Here is an 18289-nt window from a genome sequence, read left to right on the forward strand (position 1 = left end):
CCTGGTTACTGGTGGGTGTTACTCTGTAGTTCTGAGTATAAAGTACTCACAGAAGCCGCTAGGCTCGGCAGGTGACAGTTCTATCATCCCTTTTTTAGGCAGTCTGGGCACTGGGAAACATAGCTGGAGATAGCTCCGTTTGCCGAGATTACGTCCTGGGCTGTTCCATCCTTAATCCTTTGTTAACGTGAGTACTTGTTATCTTTTGCACCTGGGACATCTATCAGGCAGCCATGTGGCGCAGCTTACCGAAAGATGATGAGTAAATACAAAAATGCAAAAAGTGCATTCTTATTGCCAGAGTAAAAGATAAGTATGTTTTGAGAGTAAGAAGATTGTGCCACTGGTCTGTGCCAGAGAGGATCTTGTGTGTCCTCACTTCTTAGCACTTATAGGATCTCATGACAGTCATACCTGTCTCATTGTTGAGCCAGAGGAAAGAGGCAGGACTAGCCTATCTGGAAAAATCTAACCTCTACAGGATGCATTGACTTGCTATGGGTTTCTGTGTAGGTACATTGGAGAGCTCTGTTGTAACCACAGGTCTAAGACCCCATGTAAGGTCACCTGGATGCTCCCGCCCCTTTCTCCCATACTCTTAACCTAGAGCCTACATCCGGAACAAAACAGGGGTGAGCTGTTCTTCGGGAATCCCAGTCTCATAGGCTACTACTTATGGGCCTGTCGCAGAAAATCACTCCATACCGTGTGGCTAGAATCCTCACTAAACCTTCAACTTTGATTTCAAAAGAAAGCAATACTCTTGTTTAGAGCTAGCTTGTGGCCGCAGTTAGGGGCACAGTATGTCCTCTTAAACGCTTAGGATGCTTACTCAGGGTCCTGCTCTAACCAGCCATAGCTGGTCCTGATCCTCTGTGAAGATGCAGCTCGGCCTCTTGGGCCAGGCAGACTCACTTAACTTAACTCTATGGGTAGGAAGAAACAGTGAGGCTGCCAGTCTTAAGGGTCTGATTGGATTTGCTCCTGGGGTTCATGGGCAACAGCTCTATGCCAAGGGCATCATTGCTCAGGATCTGGCTTTACTGTTTCCTTCAGACTCCTTACCAAGTCCACACGACTGACAATGACACGGAATGCAGTCTGGGCCCTGTCAAATCTTTGCCGCGGGAAGAACCCACCCCCAGAATTTGCAAAGGTAAGAGAGCGTCTTACCAGTTCCTGAGTAATAGCAGATTCCTTTATGGGGAGGAATTTTGATATGAGGGTTTTCAGGTTTCGGAGGAACCCCTTAGAGTCTTATTCCGTGGGAAACTGAAAGAGGCAATAGTCAGGGAAGAAGGTGATCTCATGTGCCTGGATGGTGAAGTGAAAACTTGGGCCTGAAATTCCCTCTGTGGCACAGTGGAAACAAATCCAACTAGGAACCATGAGGTTGCGGCTTTGATCCCTGGCCTTGCTCAGTGGGTTAAGGATCCAGCATTGCCTTGAGCTGTGGTAGGTTGCAGACGCAGCTCAGATCTGGCGTGGCTGTGGCGTAGGCCAGCACCTGTAGATCCGATCGGACCCCGAGTCTGGGAATCTTCATATGCCGCAGGTGTGGCCAAAAAAAAAAGAAAGAAAGAAAATGTGGGCCTGATGGTTAATGTAATAATCTCTAGGTCTTAGAATTGCTTAGTAGTGGAGGGCTTGGCAACGTTAGGCTTAGGGGCAGAGCTCATATAACCCTGTCCGCCTAAGGCCCTCTCACTGTGCTTCCAACAGGTTTCCCCCTGTTTGCCTGTGCTGTCTCGCCTACTCTTCAGCAGCGACTCGGACTTGCTAGCAGATGCTTGCTGGGCCCTTTCTTATCTGTCTGATGGCCCCAACGAGAAGATCCAGGCAGTCATAGACTCTGGAGTCTGCCGAAGATTGGTAGAACTTCTGATGTGAGTGAGCTCAGTTAGAAAGGGTTCAGATTCCCTAAGCCTCTCCAAGCTCAGAACTGCAGTCAGTAGTCTGCTGCCCTGTCCAAAGGTCCGGAGCCATCACTGCTGCCGGCCTTGGTGGTCAGCAGAGCTGAATGCCACGTCCTGGCCTGCTGCTGATCAGATCGCCCTTCTCTGTAGGCACAACGATAACAAAGTGGCTTCTCCTGCCCTGAGAGCTGTGGGTAACATCGTCACCGGGGATGACATCCAGACCCAGGTAAGGAGGAGAGCTGTCTATGAACAAAATCCTTCTCTGCCACAAACTTTGGTCCTCATGGGAGGGAACATGAGCTAGGAAAGAAAGCATGGGCCTGAGTGAAAATTCCAACTCTGCCACTTTCTCTGTGGTTGTGCCTTCTTCTGTGAATTGGAAGCAAGTCATCATTCACTGAGGGCTTGAATGAAAGAACCTGACTTCCCTGGGACATTGTAAAGTAATTAACAGATTTTGAGGTATGGTACCTTTAAGATACTAAAAGCTATGGAACCTGCCCCTGCGTCCTAGACCTGTAGGATCCCCTGGATACTACCTCATGCTAGTCTTGTGTTACACACACCTCCATTGAGGGCATAGCATACAGCTTGTGTTCAAAGGCTAGAGATCTGAGGATTCTTTGGGTTTTGAGTAGTTTGCATGATTCTGTGGGATTCATTTTCTGGGTCATTGTTATATGTGTGTATGCACCTGTATGTGCAAACATTCATAACATAAAATACACTGTTTTTACCATTTTTATTATTTTATTTATTTATTTATTTATTTTTGCCTTTTTTCCATTTCTAGGCTGCTCCCTCGGCATTTGGAGGGTCCCAGGCTAGGGGTCGAATCGGAGCTGTAGCCACCGGCCGACACCAGAGCCACAGCAACGCCAGATCTGAGCCTCGTCTGCAACCTACACCACAGCTCATGGCAACGCCGGATCCTTAACCCACTGAGCAAGGGCAGGGATCGAACCTGCAACCACATGGTTCCTAGTCGGATTCGTTAACCACTGCACCACGATGGGAACTCCTGTTTTTACCATTTTTAAATATATAGTTCAGTGGCATTAAAATACATTCACATTGTTATTCAACTATCACCACCATCCATTTCTACAACTTTTGCATCATTCCAGGCTGAAATTCTGTGCCTTTTTTTTTTTTTTTAAAGGGCCACACCCACAGCATATGGAAGTTTCCAGGCTAGGGTTTGAATCAGAGTTGCAGCTGCCAGCCTACACCACAGCCACAGCAACATCAGATCCAAGCTGCATTTGTGACCTACACCACAGCTCATGGCAATGCCAAATCGTTAACCCACTGAGTGAGGCCAGGGATCAAACCGGCATCCTCATGGATCCTAGTGTGAATAATGCTGCATTGACTATTGGCATACAGGTGTCTGTTTGAATCCCTGCTTTCAGTTCTTTTGGGTTCACACCAGAAATGGAATTACTGGATCATATGGTATTTTATGTTTTAAGATTTTGAGGAACCACCATACTGTTTTGCACAATGGCTACACCATTTTACATTCCCATTAGTGATGTACCGTGTTCCAGTTTCTCCACATCCTTACCAACACTTCTATTACCTGGGATTTTTCGAGAATAACCATCCTCATAAGCATGAAGTTACAGCTCACAGGGGTTTTGAGTTACATTTCCCCTAACAATTTGATGCTTGGCATCTTTCTTTGTGCCTGTTGGTCATTGGTATTTTCTCTGGAGAAATGTCTGTTCCAGTCTTTTGCTCATTTTAAATTGAATTCAGTGTTTTGTTTTGTTTTTTACCTACATATTCTGGATATTAATCCTTTTCAGATAATATGATTTGCATATATTTTCTTCCATTCTGTGTTTTGTATATTCACCCTGTTAATGGTATCTTCTGGTGCACAAAGGTTTTTACTTTTAATTAAGTCCATTTTATCTAATTTTTTTTGTTGTTGCCTGTGCTTTTGGGTGTTCTAGGTCATTCTTAACTGTTCAGCCCTCCCTTGCCTCCTCCATTTGCTGAGCAGCTCCAAGGAGTCAATCCGAAAGGAAGCTTGCTGGACCATTTCAAATATCACTGCTGGCAACAGGGCTCAGATACAGGTAGAACATGCAGGAGGGAAGTTGGGGGGCTGCTGGTAGAAAGGCCTGGGAACATGAAATATTGTGGGATATTTCCCTCCAGAAGAACGAATTTGTTTCTTTTTAGAAATTGGGATTTGTTTCTTTTTAGAAATTGGGGTCAGTGCATGCCATTGGTCAAAGAGTCTGTTCACATTCCTCTGTAGTCTCTTACCCGTATGAGAAGAACAAAGGAGAACTTTGAGGAAGGTTAAGATTTCTAAATCTTAGCTAATGTGTGATCTGGGTTTGCTTTATTCTTCTTGAAGTGACTTTCTCCCACTGTGCCCCACCCTCCACCCCCCAATTCTCTCTCAGGCTGTCATAGATGCAAATATCTTTCCCGTGTTGATTGAAATCCTTCAAAAAGCAGAGTTCCGTACAAGGAAAGAGGCAGCCTGGGCCATCACCAATGCCACATCAGGAGGAACCCCTGAGCAAATCAGGTATCCTATTCCTTTGCCATTGTCTTTTTTTTTTTTTTTTTTTTTTTTTGTCTTTTGTCTTTTTGTTGTTGTTGTTGTTGCTATTTCTTGGGCCGCTCCCGCGGCATATGGAGGTTCCCAGGCTAGGGGTTGAATCAGAGCTGTAGCCACCGGCCTACGCCAGAGCCACAGCAACGCGGGATCCGAGCCTTGTCTGCAACCTACACCACAGCTCAGGGCAACGCCGGATCGTTAACCCACTGAGCAAGGGCAGGGACCGAACCCGCAACCTCATGGTTCCTAGTCGGATTCGTTAACCACTGCGCCACGACGGGAACTCCATGCCATTGTCTTGATATGCATACTCTGCCTCTTGGCTCATGGTTTACATATAACCTCTAAACTGCCTTTTCTGGGACAGGTCTGCCCCCACTCAGTAGGGTTTAACTGGTAAGCTCCTAGAGTGCGGCACTGGAATCTGAAATAGATTCCTGTAAACCATGTACCTCTTTTCCATCCTGGAAAATAGAAACTTATGATGCAGAGTTCCCACTGTGGCTCAGCAGGCTAATGATCCAGTGTTGCTGCAGCCGTGGCTCAGATTATATGCCACAGCTGTGGCTATAAAAAAAAATAGAAGAGTTCCGGTCGTGGCACAGCAGAAACGAATCCAACTAGGAACCGTGAGGTCGCAGAATCGATTCCTGGCCTCGCTCAGTGGGTTCAGGGACCAGCGTTGCTGTGAGCTGTGGCGTAGGCTGGCAGCTGTAGCTCCGATTGGACCCCTAGCCTAGGAACATCCATATGCCATGGGTGTGGCCCTAAAAGGACAAAAGACACACACACACACATAAATAGAAACTTATGACACAGACATCCATCTCTTCTCTGCCTCTATCCTCCAGATAATTTAAATATATGTAATTCTCAATTATCCATATAAATGAGGGAGGTCCATGTTACAGTTCATTCAGAGCATCTTCTTTGAAAAATCATCTTTTGGGAGTGATACTTGGGAGAACAAATACAAAGCCATTTTGTGTGCGAATGCTCTGATTTTGACTTCCATTATCCGCTTGAGGAGCAATGGTGGGAATGGGAAATGCATTGCCTTCAGCTTGTAGTTCTGGAAGAGGAGTATATTCAGTATACGTAAAATCTCAGAAGTAAAGGGATAGCCATTGAGTTAAGTTTTGGAGGGGTTGTAGATGGCCTTTTGGTCAGGAAAAAGCATGAGTAAAGGTACAAAAATCAGAAACCTGGAAACCTTTACATGTTTGACTGGAATGTCGTACTTTTGGAAGTGAATAAAGGGAGGCAGAGTTAGAAAAGGCCATTAGGAGCCAAATTGTTCTGTCATAAAAATTTATTTTTTATTTTATTTTATTTTTTTTTGTCTTTTGTCTTTTGTCTTTTTAGGGCCGTACCTGTGGCATATGGAGGATCCCAGGCTAGGGATCAAATGGGAGCTGTGCTGCTGGCCTATGCCAGAGCCACAATAACGTGGGATCTGAGCCACGTCTGTGACCTATACCACAGCTCATGGTAATGCCAGATCCTTAATACACTGAGCGGGGCTGGGGATCAAACCCACGTCCTCATGGAAACTAGTCAGGTTCGTTAACCACTGAGCCACAACAGGAACTCCTGACTGAAAATTTTGAGGCAAGTGATGTGTTCAGAGTAGGTAATGTTGCAACAAGGAGACTAGGAGGCAGAATTAATGGCAGGTTTCTTTCTACATGGAAATAAACTAGGCCAGTAGCATTGGGAGAGTGAAGAGATTGAGATAAAGAGTGGATGGTTCTGAAGGCTCAGTTGGAATGGGTTGCGGAAAGTATTGATGTGCATGAGGAGACCCAGAGGCCCCATAGCATAGCACCTGCCTGGCACCTCCCTGGCCCTGTATTAATTTAGAATTTGCCTGGTCCCTGCCCCCCAGGTACCTGGTCTCCCTGGGCTGCATCAAACCCCTGTGTGACTTGCTGACTGTAATGGACTCAAAAATTGTACAAGTAGCCCTCAATGGCCTGGAGAACATCCTTCGGCTTGGAGAGCAAGAGGGCAAGCGCAGTGGCTCAGGGGTCAATCCCTACTGCGGCCTCATCGAGGAAGCCTATGGTATGTGCCCTCTCCCCAACCTCACCTCTGCCTCTAGCTCAGAACCTGGGGACTCTAAGCCTCTGACATATACATTCACGAGGGAGGGTGTGTGGGGTGGGAGGGCGTCAGCACTGAATGCGAGGTTTTAGCCCACCAGTTCTGTTTTCCTCTGAGGAGTAGGAGACCGGTTCTCTTGCTGATAGGCTCTGCCCCGTAAGTAGATTATGGTACAGATGGAAAAATAAAGCTCCAGAATTGATAATAGTATCAGGAGCTGGATAGAAGACATGTTTTCAACTGAGTTTCTAGCAAGTTCTTTTTTTTCCTTTTTTTTTTCCATTATGGTTTATTATATAATGGTTCCCTATGCTATACAGTGGGACTTCTTTGTTTAGCTATTTTGTATACAGTAGTTTGTATCTGATAATCCCAAACTCCTCTAATTATCCCTCCCTCACTTTCTCCTTTAATAACCATAAATTTGTTCTCATGTCTGTGACTCTGTTTCTATTTTGTGAATGACTTCATTTGTATCTATCTTTTAGATCCCACATATGATCTTTTGTCTTTTTCTGTCTTCACTTAGTGTAATAATCTCTAGGTTCATCCATGTTGCTGCAAATGGCATTATTTCATTCTTTTTTATGGCTGAGTATATTCTATTTTATGTATGTACCACATCTTCTTTATCCATTCATCTATTGATGAACGTTTAGGTTGCTTCCATGTCTTGGCTATTGTAAATAATGCTGCTGTGAACATTGGGGTGCATATTTCTTTTGGGTTGTTTTTTTTTTTCAGATATATGCCCAGGAGCAGGATTGCTGGATTGTATGCTAGCTCTGTTTTTTTGTTTTGTTTTGTTTTGTTTTTTTTTAGAGCCGCACCTGCAGCATATGGAAGTTCACAGGCTAGGAGTCAAATCAGCCACAAGCCTATGTGCCACAGCAACGTGGGATCCAAGCCACGGCTGCAACCTACTCCACAGCTCATGGATACAGTGGATCCTTAACCCACTGACCAAGGTCAGGGATTGAACCTGCATCCTCAAGGATACTAGTTAAGTTTGTTACCACTGAGCTACAATGGGAACTCCCATGCTAGTTTTATATTTAGTTGTGTTTTTGTTTTTCTCTTTCTTAGCCACACCTTCAGCACATGGAAGTTCCCAGGCCAGAGATTGAATCTGAGCCACAGCTGCGACCTACACCACAGTTGCACCAATGCCAGATCCTTAACCCACTGTGTCATTGCAGGAACTCCTATTTTTAGTTTTTTGTTGTTTTGTTTTGTTTTGGTGTTTTTGCCTTTTTTAGGGCTGCTCCCACGGCATATGGAGGTTCCCAGGCTAGGGGTCTAATCGGAGCTGTAGCCACTGGCCTACACCAGAGCCACAGCAACACGGGATCCGAGCCCCATCTGCAACCTACACCACAGCTCATGGAAACGCCAGATCCTTAACCCACTGAGCAAGGCCAGGGATCGAACCTGCAACCTCATGGTTCCTAGTCAGATTCATTAACCACTGTGCCAGGATGGGAACTCCCTCCCATTTTTAGTTTTTTTAGGGAACCTCCATGCAGTTCTCCATAGTGGCTGCACCAGCTTACATTCCCAGCAGCAGTGATGGAGCATTCCCTTTTTGCCACATGTTCTCCAGCATTTATTTGTAGACTTTTTGATGATGGCCATCTTCACTGGTGTGAGGTGATACCTCATTGTGGTTTTGATTTACATTTCTGTAGTACTTAGCTATTTTGAGTGTCTTTTCATGTGGCTGTTGGCCATCTATATGTCTTAGAGAAATGTCTAGGTCTTTTGCCCATTTTTTTTTTTTTTCTTTTATGGCAGCACCTGCGGGATATGGAAGTTTCCGGGCCAGGAGTTAAATCCGAGCCACAGCTGCATGCCTGTGCTACAGCCACAGTAACACTGGATCCAAGCTGCATCTGCAACCTGTGCTGCAGCTTGCAGCAACACCAGATCCTTAACCCCCTAAACAAGGTCAGGGATCAAACCCATACCCTCATAGAGACTACACTGGGTTCTTAACCCACTGGCCCACAATGGGAATTCCTTCTGCCCATTATTTGAGTTGTTTGGTTTTTTGCTATTGAGCTATATGAGCTGTTTGTATATTTTGGAAACTAAATATTTGTTGGTCACATTGTCTGGGAATATTTTCTCCTGTTCTGCAGGTTGTCTTTTTGTTTTATGGTTTCCTTAGTAAGTTCTGTTAAGAGTACTGGACTGACTCATCACTCCATCTCCAAGAAATTCTGAATGATTAAGGATTTGCCCAGGTTAAAAGCAGAATTAGGACTAAAATCTCTGATAATATGACTGACATTTTTTGGGGAGTTCCCATTGTGATGCAGCAGAAACGAATCTGACTAGGAACCATGAGGTTGCAGGTTCGATCCCTGGCCTTGCTCAGTGGGTTAAGGATCCGGCGTTGCCGTGAGCTGTGGAATGGGTCACAGACTCGGCTCAGATCCCGTGTTGCTGTGGCTCTGGTGTAGGCCAGCGGCTACAGCTCTGATTAGACCCCTGGCCTGGGAATCTCCATATGCCGTGGGAGCGGCCCTAGAAAAGGCAAAAAGACAAAAAAAAAAAAAAAAATATATATATATATATATATATATATGTATGTATGTATGTATGTATGTATGTATGTATGTATGTATAACTGACATTTTGGTCTTTTTCCTTTGGGGTTATGTAGTTTTGGGAAAAGATGTTGGCTGTCCTCTTCCTGGTCAAAGAGAGGTCTGATCATATTACATGTGTTTATAAACACTAACACTAAACCTCAGGGAAGGGAAAATAGATTCAGTGTTTTCATGGACCCATAGAAAAGCGCTCAAAGTGTACTCTTGTGCCTCCTTCTTGTCACCATAGGCTTGGATAAAATTGAGTTTCTCCAGAGCCATGAGAACCAGGAGATCTATCAGAAGGCCTTCGACCTCATTGAGCACTACTTTGGTGTAGAAGATGATGATAGCAGCCTGGCTCCCCAAGTGGATGAAACGCAACAGCAGTTCATCTTCCAGCAGCCTGAGGCCCCCATGGAGGGCTTCCAGCTATAATGTCTGCCTCCGGGGAGGGGAGGGCGTGGGAAGCACCACCAACCAGCGGAAAAGCAGCCCTCTGGTGGGCGGGAGACCAGCCCCCCCACCATCAGCCACCACACACCTCTGCTGCCCTGGAAACTGTGCTCTTGACCCGCTCCGCCCCCTTCCCTGGAGGGAGCACCCTCTGGACAGACAGAACCATCTGAGGCTCACATTTGGGTTTTGTGACAAGAAGGGGACGTGTTGGGTTTTTCTTCCTTACACTATATTTTGACTGCACATACTTCTTTAACCCAGGAGCCCAAGGGTAGACAAAGGAGGACTGAGGTAATCAATTTTGCACCTTTTTTTATTTTTATTTTTTGTCTTTAGTGGTAACTTCCTTCCCTTTTATCTTTCTTCATCCTTCCCAGTCCTCTGCCCTGATCTGTATAACTCTTATCTTGGGTACTTGAGCAGATGGAATATTCCAGAGGTGGGGGGTGGGGGGGAAGGGGAGAAATCCAAAACAAAGTGTTCTTGCTCTGACAGAATATTAATCTTGTATGCTTGGATTGAGTTATTTAATTTTTTTCTTTTGCACATTTTTCTTGTATTAAGATTGCTCTTTCCAAGAGCCATGAGCTCCTGGTTTTAGGAATCCCAGCTGCCGGCATTGTCTGGGACTAGAGGCTGAGGAGAGGGTAACCATGAGACAAAGGTCCCTCCCTCCATCTAACTAACCCCTTGCCCAGACCTCTTTAGTTTGGGAGCTCCCCTTCACCCTCCTGGGGCCTATACACCAGGGAGTGAGGGGGGAGGAGCACAGGCCTTCAGACGGGGCTTCCCATGTGTCGCTACTGATCCCATATTTCCTACCCACCTTCCACTGGTGCGACCCAACTTCATTTGTTTACTTGAAAATTCCCCTCAGAGTTGAAATGAACCTCTGAGGTAGCTGTATCTTTTTCTTGTAAGCACGCGACAGGGGGCTGTGGTCCTTCTTTCTCCTGAGGAGAAAGTCCTTGCTCTGGTGACCCTTAAGTTGCAGCGGAGATTGGAGTGAGAGTGTCATGTATGGGGATAGCCAGGGGATCCCTGCCTTTGGCCTTTCTTCTTCTTCTTCCTCTTCCATAGCTGGATCATGTATATTTTACTTCCAAAGGAGAGAATGTCAAAAAGTTCTGTATTTTTTTATATTCTGTATATTAGGTAGGTCGGTCTTCATTGGTCTTAAGAGGAAGAACTGTCTCTGTAATTTCTGTGAGTAGGATACTGTGAGGAAGACCAGAAAGAGTTGCGGAAGCTCTTTCGTTCAGGAAGCCTGACCTGGGTCCTTCTATCTGCTTAGTTTCTAGGCCACCACCTGGGACCAACCCTTAGCTCTGGAACCTTCATATAGCAGGTCAGCCTGGTCTGGTTGTGCCGGCACCTGCAGGGAGCAGGGGTGGCCCTGGGGCCTGGTGAAGTCTACCACCACCCTGACCCTCACTGCTGAGCATCCTGTGTACGTCAGGAAACCAGAAAGCAGTCTGCCTCTTAGGCTCAGCCTCACAGGCCCTTGTCCACATAAATTATTGCAGATGGCTGCCTGTCATATTATCGGAGAATTGTAGGGACTTTTGTGAGAGTGACTGATAGCTTCCCTGATTGGGATCCTCATACACAGTTTGGGTTTTGCCCTTCCTGTGACAGTTAAAATCCTGACGCCTTTTCTTTTCCCTTCAAGTAGAGCTGCTGCAGTGCCTCAGTGGCTTCAGTGGATCACACGGGATAGTAAAGCCCAGTTCTTAGGAGTCGGGTGGAGGTAGTTGCTGGCTGAGGGTAGAGAAATGGTGGAGCTGAAGACACAATCTGCTCTGCCCCTGCTTCACCCCTAGGTTGGTCAGAGGTGCCCCGTTCCAAGCTCTGTTTTCCCTTCCCTAGAAACAGTGCCATTCTGGCTGCCATTCCTACCTACCTGCCGTGCTCAGGTGAAATCCATGCCACTCTGCTTACAGATAAAAAGTTCAGATGCTTTTGGTCTGGAATCTGCCCTCTCCTTCTTGTGTGAAAATCCAACTCCAGAAGCATTTTCTGAGAAAGGTGGTTGGGGCTAGTGGTTACCACTGAAAAATCATACCAGTGCTGTGCCACCTAAGTGAGTCAGATGTTACTCTTCATCTTGGGCACGATGAATACCAAATTCTACTCTCCCCAGGTAGGCAAGGGGCAGGACCCTTTTCACTTGGCCTGCTGACTCCATTGCAGAACTATTTCCTACAGTGCAAAAGAAACCACCCCCCCCCCATCACCACCACATACACCTGCCCCTCACCCTTGTCCATATGGCATTGCGTTTTATAAGATGTACGGTGTACATTTCTTGCATTGGTTAAGTCCCTGCTGTTGGAGCCAAATTCTTATTGCGAGACATACACATCCTGCCTTCCCTAACAGTTCTTCCAAAATCTGCTTTTGCTTCAGATGTGTACGAATTTTTGTGTTTTTAGACAGCTCTTTCTGATCTGGCTACTGCTTGAAGCCTGTTTTCTACAAGGACTCCAAAGGCTGAAGTGTCCCAGGGCACAGCATGAGGACAAATTTCTCATCAGATAAACGGCCTTTAGGATCTTTCCTTTGTTAGTGTCTTCCTCAAACCATGTTTCCCATTATCTTCCTCTGGTCCCCTTTCGGTCAATAAGTGAAGTTCTTCCAGGCCACAGAGGCAATAACATCACCTTCTATGTCTCCTCTCCTCCTCTGGCCATCTTGGGAAACAAAATATTATTTCTTCCTAGCCCAGGCTTGACAGCCACTCTTCATGGGCAGCTCCCATCTGGACTCCAGACTCTGGCCACAGTGAGGTCAGAGGCTTTAAGAGAGATTTCTGAATGGATATTATAGGGAGTGTGGGTTTCCCTCACCTGCTATAGAGTATAGCCTGAGAAGACATGTGTTTGGAATCTTAATATTTTGTAGCATGGCTATGTCCATTTTAAGATCTCTGGTGGGTTGGAGATATTTAGGTGTGGATTAAGAGGACGAGGAGCATTTTTCTTAGTAAAGTGTTCAAATACTGTTTTGAACATTTCCAGCTATTGCTTATTGCCAGTCCTTCTGAGCGTTCCACTCCCAAACCATCTTCTCTAGTATTAACAGGATCTTTAGTCTTAGAAGCCTGCTGTCAGTTCTGAGCTTTCCCCAGTGACTGACTGGCCTTGGTGTTGGCTGCAACCTTCTGACAGAACCACATAGGCTCTACCCTCCACTGGCCAGTCTGGTTACTTAGGGTAATGGGTACAAATGACCCTTCCAAGGAACTGGTTTGATGACTTCAGGTTTCAGATACCTGTTGTGTTCCCCCTTACCTAGAACCCAAAAATCCACTCCTGTTCACTTTCCCTGGAAGCCTCTTTCCAAGAGCCCATTTTTTGGAGCTAAACTGCACAGATTATAGCTGCTACCATACTTAGTCAAGGAAGAGTGAAAGAAGGCTCTCAGGCACCAACTTTCAATTTTTCTCAAACCAAACCAGTTTAAAATGAAAACTGGCAGAATGAACTGGATTTCCATTTTCTCATGTCTGCCTGCCTTCCCCTTACACACTCTACAGTCACCCGTTTCTAGCAAAAGTAGAAGGGAAGGAGATGGAACACCTAGCCATACTTCCCTCCTCCTCCCACATGCCCATCTTCAAAGGCCTCAGCTCATTGTTCAGGCCACGTCCCTTCTCCCCAAGACTCACTCAGCTTGGTATCTACCATCCTGGATATTCCTCAGATCATCCTGTGGGCTCGGGTTCTGGATTCTTAAATGAAGGCAGGGAGCAAGATTCTCCAGGTCTCTGCAGCCACTATAAGGACCCATAAGGAGAAGAGGCTGGCTGGGGGCCTCCCTGGCAGGCTGGCGAAGGATGGTGCAAGGCTTAGTGCACTGAACCATAGGAAAGACTCACAAGCATAGCAACATCGTCCAGGTAGGACTATCCTACAAACAAGTGCGTGTGAGACTAAGAAATTGCTAAGAGTAGGTTTCTTCACAGCTGTTTTAGCATTGTGTATTTTAGACCAATCTTGTCCAGTATTTTTTGTGTCTTTTGTATTTTTTTGTTAAGCCAACAAGCTGAGAACTTGGCCCTCTGGGAATCCATGTAGGTAGGCAATAGCTAGCTGCTCTTTGGCCAAGGCCTTCATAAATGATTCAGTCATCCCATTGTCTGTTCCCTAGCCCCTCCCCTGGATGAAGACCATGGTAAGGGAAGAATTTGAGGTTGATACCACCCAACCAATTAAGTCTAAAGTAAATCTGTTAAGTTTTTCCCTGAGAGAGCATTCTTGCATCAGACTTGGCTGTTTGCAGAATCAAATCTGGTTATGAGTTAGAAGAGGTGCCATTAAATTGAGGGCCCAGAACACCCCTGAAGAGAAAGGTTTGTGTAGTGTGTCATAAAGATCTTCAGGGGGTTTGGGCCCACCTCTCTACTTCGGGCCAGCCTAGCTGTTTTTGTCCACATTAGCACATACCTGGGTCCCTCTGCTAAACTCCAACCCTTTCCCTTATGTAGGCCAGATGTTCAGCTTCTGGGTTTGTGAAGAGTAAAGTCTGCCATGCCAAGAACCCTCAGGCCCTGAGTTGAGTCTTGGCTCTTTTAGCCAGCTTTTGTGGGCATTGCCTTTGATTGAACCACTAAAGACGAAAGGGGGTATGAGGACCCAGCTACTCAAGACAGATGCCCCTGAAAAACAGCTTGGTTTCCCAGCTCCAGATCCAAGGAAAGTGAATCAAACCTTTTTCCTCACTGGTTTTTCTTTTCAAATTGATTTGCTTTTAAGAACTACAAACTCTGGCTATTATTTTCCATATTCTCAGGGCCCCTGGGTAGACAAGACAGAGCTTGATGATTTCAGAGCAGACATAAGCCAAGAAACCATGGCGCTGAGTGTGCTGAGTCCAGACAGACAAATGATATTTATATACACATCCAAATTTGAAGAGAAAATGTATTTCTTTAGGTTTCAAACACTGTAATAGATACAAAGCAAAAATAAAAACCTGTTGCAAAGTTCTAAATTGTGTTCTTTGGAATGATCCTAGACTGGATTTTTTGGAAATGAGCGAAAAGAGGGTGTTTAAACTTGTGGCCCAACAGTGGAATTGAGAATTGCAACAGCCTGATTCTGCTATAAAGAAATTTTTAAAATCAACTCTATTGAAATATGGACATACAGTAGATGGCAACATATTTAAAAAAATTTGTTAAGTGTTGACACGCATCCACAAGACCACCACAATCAAGATAGTGAAGAAACCTATCTATCACCTCTAGAAGTTTCCACATGCCCCTTAGGAATCCCCTCTTCCTGCCTAACTCCCAACAACCACCAATCGGGAGTTCTGTCACTATGGTTCAGTTTGCATTTTCTAGAGTTTCTCTAAAGGATTTTCACATTTCTTCGCCACTCCCTTTGAGCCCAAAGTAGTTCACAAACTGCTCACGTTGGTTTAGATCAATTCCTAAAGCAGCAGCTGCAAGCCAGCAGCCAAAAAGTGTATACAATCCGAAAGGAAGGTTTTGGTTGGCTTATAGAGTATGTTTTAAATTTTAATTTGTGGCCAATATTGAAAAATAACAGTAATAAAGATGTATCTTTAAAAATATCTGGAACTCCTGAGCCTGAGTTTCTGCTTGAAAACAATGGGCAAGAGCTCTATTTAACCAGTCACCACCACTCCCAGTGGGCTCCCTGACTCACTGGCAGGTGCTAATACTGTTGCCATTTTCTTTTATGGCAAAGGAGAAAGTAACTTTCTAAATCTTCTTTCCTTGCCTGCCTGCTGTGCTCATTACTCAGCTGTAGGCCACTGTTGACCCTTCTTGGTACACATGCCACCCACTGCTCACCCCGTGCATACCTTGTCCTGGTATGTTCTTTATCTCTGCCTAGAACACCCTCTTCCTATAGAAATCCATCAAGGCCTGATTCATAGTTAATCTCCTTAAGCCATTAACCATATGCTTTTCTGAAAGTAATCAGGGCCTCAGTTTTGAGAGACTTGGATCTCAAACCTTTCAGAGCTTGAGTTCCATTATATGATTATACCAACATTACCTTTCACCGTAACCTGGTAAATGCTGCCTATGGGATAGGGAAGAGTACTGCCCAGAAGTCTCCTCAACCAGGGGAAACATTTACCATCTTAAGAGCCCTAAAACAATGCCCAGTTTGCACAATTTAAAACATTCTTGGAGGTCCTGCTGTGGTGCAGTGGGGGTTGGCAGCATTCCAGGAGTTCTGGGACATGGGTTCAGTCCCCGCCCAGCACAGCGGGTTAAGGATCCAGTGTTGCGACAGCTGTGGCTCAGATTTGATTCCTGGCCTGGGAGCTCCCTATGCTGCCGGGCAGCCAAAAAAAATTTTTTTTAAATAAAATATTCTCTGCCTTCTCTACCCCCAGACTGATGCTGGGCTTTAGGACTAGAGAATTTAGCCAAGAGTTATTGCAATTTTCAGGGACTTGTAAGCAATAATTTCAACACCTCATCGCTAGTGATGTAACAGAACTCTCTCCACACCTAGGGAGCTAGGATGAACTGCAGAGCACTGCAAAGGCTCTTTGAAGTGGGTGGGCCCCAAAAGGTTTTGTTTTACTCAGAAGGGCATTTTGGAAGGTGGTGCTGACTGGGAAAAAAAAAAAAAAAAAGCACAACCTAAACGTTGAGAGTTGTTTTATTTGGCAGACAAAACTGAGTACTTAAGTCCAGGATGCAGCTTCTGAGAGACTGTTCTGAAGACGTAAGGGAGAAGCCAGGATCTATAATAGTTTTTTTCAACAAACAGCAGGTAAATTACTGTTAATTAAAGAAAACCTGAGGAGTTCCCATTATGGCTCAGAGGAAATGAATCTGACTAGCATCCATGAGGATGCAGGTTCGATCCCTGGCCCCAGTCAGTGGGTTAAGGATCCGGTGTTGCCGTGAGCTGTGGTGTAGGTTACAGACATGGCTCAGACCTGGCATTGCTGTAGCTGTGGTGTAGGCCAGCCAGCTACAGCTCCAATTCAGCCTCTAGCCTGGGAACCTCCGTTTGCCGAGGGTGTGGCACTAAAAGACAAAAAGAAAAAGAAAAGAAACGAAAACCTGATACTTCAAGTTAAGGAATTTAGCAGTTTTCTGTGTATGGGAAGATGCAAGAGTCTGGGCTTATTTCCTTTGATATGCAACTCAGCTAACTGGGGCCACTATCAGGTGCTTTTCCATCCTGAGTCTCCTCAGGGTGCTCTATGGGCTTGGGCGGGAGGGTGACTGCAGCACAGACTGCTAGATGGCAGGCAATTTGTTTCTACCCTGAGTTCCCCCAGGGCTCACCTTTGGGCAGCTGTAATGTGATGGCTTGATGGCTGCAACATCCTTTGTTTACTGATATGGCAGGTAACATTTTTTTCATCGACAATGGTATGGCACCTGCAAAAACCTGGGAAATCCTGGAAACAGTAAAAGTATAGCTGGAACAAAAAAGGCAGAGGGGGACGAAACATTGTAAATCAACTACGCTTTAATAATTTTTTTTAAAAGGCCAAGGGGATGAGGAGGATTGACAGGAAATAAAAGCAAAACCATTTAGGCATTAAATTTCAAGCACAGGAGTTCCTGTTGTGGCTCAGAGGTAAAGAATCCAACTAGCATCCATGAGGACACAGGTTCGATCCCTGGCCTCACTCAGTGGGTTAAGAATCTGGCATTGCCATGAGTTGCAGCGTAGGTCACAGATGTGGCTCGGGTCTGGCGTTGCTATGGCTGTGGTGCAGGCTGGCAGCCACTGCTCTGATTAGACCCCTAGCCTGGGAACTTCCATATGCCGCAGGTGCAGCCCTTAAAAAAAAAAAAAAAAAAAAAAATCCAAGCACATAGGTTGCTGTGTTTTATTCTGTTGTCTACAGACAAATGGAAAAAGAATTGTGATTTCACATTTTGAGAAAAGCTTGGCTATTTTTCCCCTTTAGCACCAGTGCAACTGGGACTTGGTAGGAGTGGGCCAAAGAAAAGGCTCAGGAATCTGCTGAAACCAAACTTCCCCTTACAGGGCCTCAGCACCTTCCAAAGAGGGACTCAAGGTGGAAATGGGGATGGGAAATTAAGTATTTACTTTTCCAAGTTACCTTGACTCACCCTCAAGGAAAGCGCATCATGGTGATTATTTCTTCCTGAGTAAGAAGCAGGGTAGTCCAGTAGTTGAGATGGGTGCCAGACTTCCTGGCTTTGAAACTGCTCTAATCAGTCAATAGCTATGTGACCTTGGACAATCACCTAACAGGTGTAAATTGAGAGTAACAAATACTACAGTATTTATCTGGAGTAGTTACTGGGAAAGCTAGCATTCAAAGAACTACTGTTATTAAAATTTTCTATAGGAATACGGAAATCGAGGCTCTGGGAATGAAAAGAATGTCCGGTCACATAACAAATTAGTGATGAAATTAGGACTGGAAGGAATACAGATCTGATGTCCAGCACCGTATTTTATCCCTCGTCCTCAGAGTTCCTAGATAGTCACAGATATCCTCAGCAGGAGGGAAGGACGGGGTTGAGGTGTGCGGGGAAAAAGCAGCCAGGCGCAAGGCTCTGGGAGCTGAATCATAACTTCTGCGTGATGGAAAGGAGGTTGACGTGAGTACCAGTGCAGAATGACTGGCTGCTTTCG

General features: G+C 45.5%; 1 protein-coding gene across 2 annotated transcripts in view; it reads left to right on the forward strand.

Moving 5' to 3' along the window:
* Nucleotides 1–14660, forward strand: part of KPNA6 (karyopherin subunit alpha 6) — a 45279-nt gene extending 30619 nt beyond the window's left edge. For both annotated transcript variants that reach the window (XM_021095806.2, XM_013999108.3), the window contains exons 7-14: nucleotides 99–187; nucleotides 1057–1156; nucleotides 1723–1886; nucleotides 2067–2145; nucleotides 3884–4009; nucleotides 4346–4473; nucleotides 6395–6573; nucleotides 9457–14660. In XM_021095806.2, coding sequence (XP_020951465.1) covers nucleotides 99–187; nucleotides 1057–1156; nucleotides 1723–1886; nucleotides 2067–2145; nucleotides 3884–4009; nucleotides 4346–4473; nucleotides 6395–6573; nucleotides 9457–9644 — 1053 coding nt within the window. In that variant the 3' untranslated portion in view covers nucleotides 9645–14660. The remainder of the gene's footprint in view (nucleotides 1–98; nucleotides 188–1056; nucleotides 1157–1722; nucleotides 1887–2066; nucleotides 2146–3883; nucleotides 4010–4345; nucleotides 4474–6394; nucleotides 6574–9456) is intronic.
* Nucleotides 14661–18289: the final 3629 nt, after the last annotated feature.

The sequence above is a fragment of the Sus scrofa genome, chromosome 6 (genome assembly GCF_054392235.1).
Source record: "Sus scrofa isolate SSC_HxYL_T2T_F1_AM1 chromosome 6, Sscrofa_HxYL_maternal_Yorkshire_Landrace_v2.0, whole genome shotgun sequence".
Taxonomy (NCBI): Eukaryota; Metazoa; Chordata; class Mammalia; order Artiodactyla; family Suidae; genus Sus; species Sus scrofa.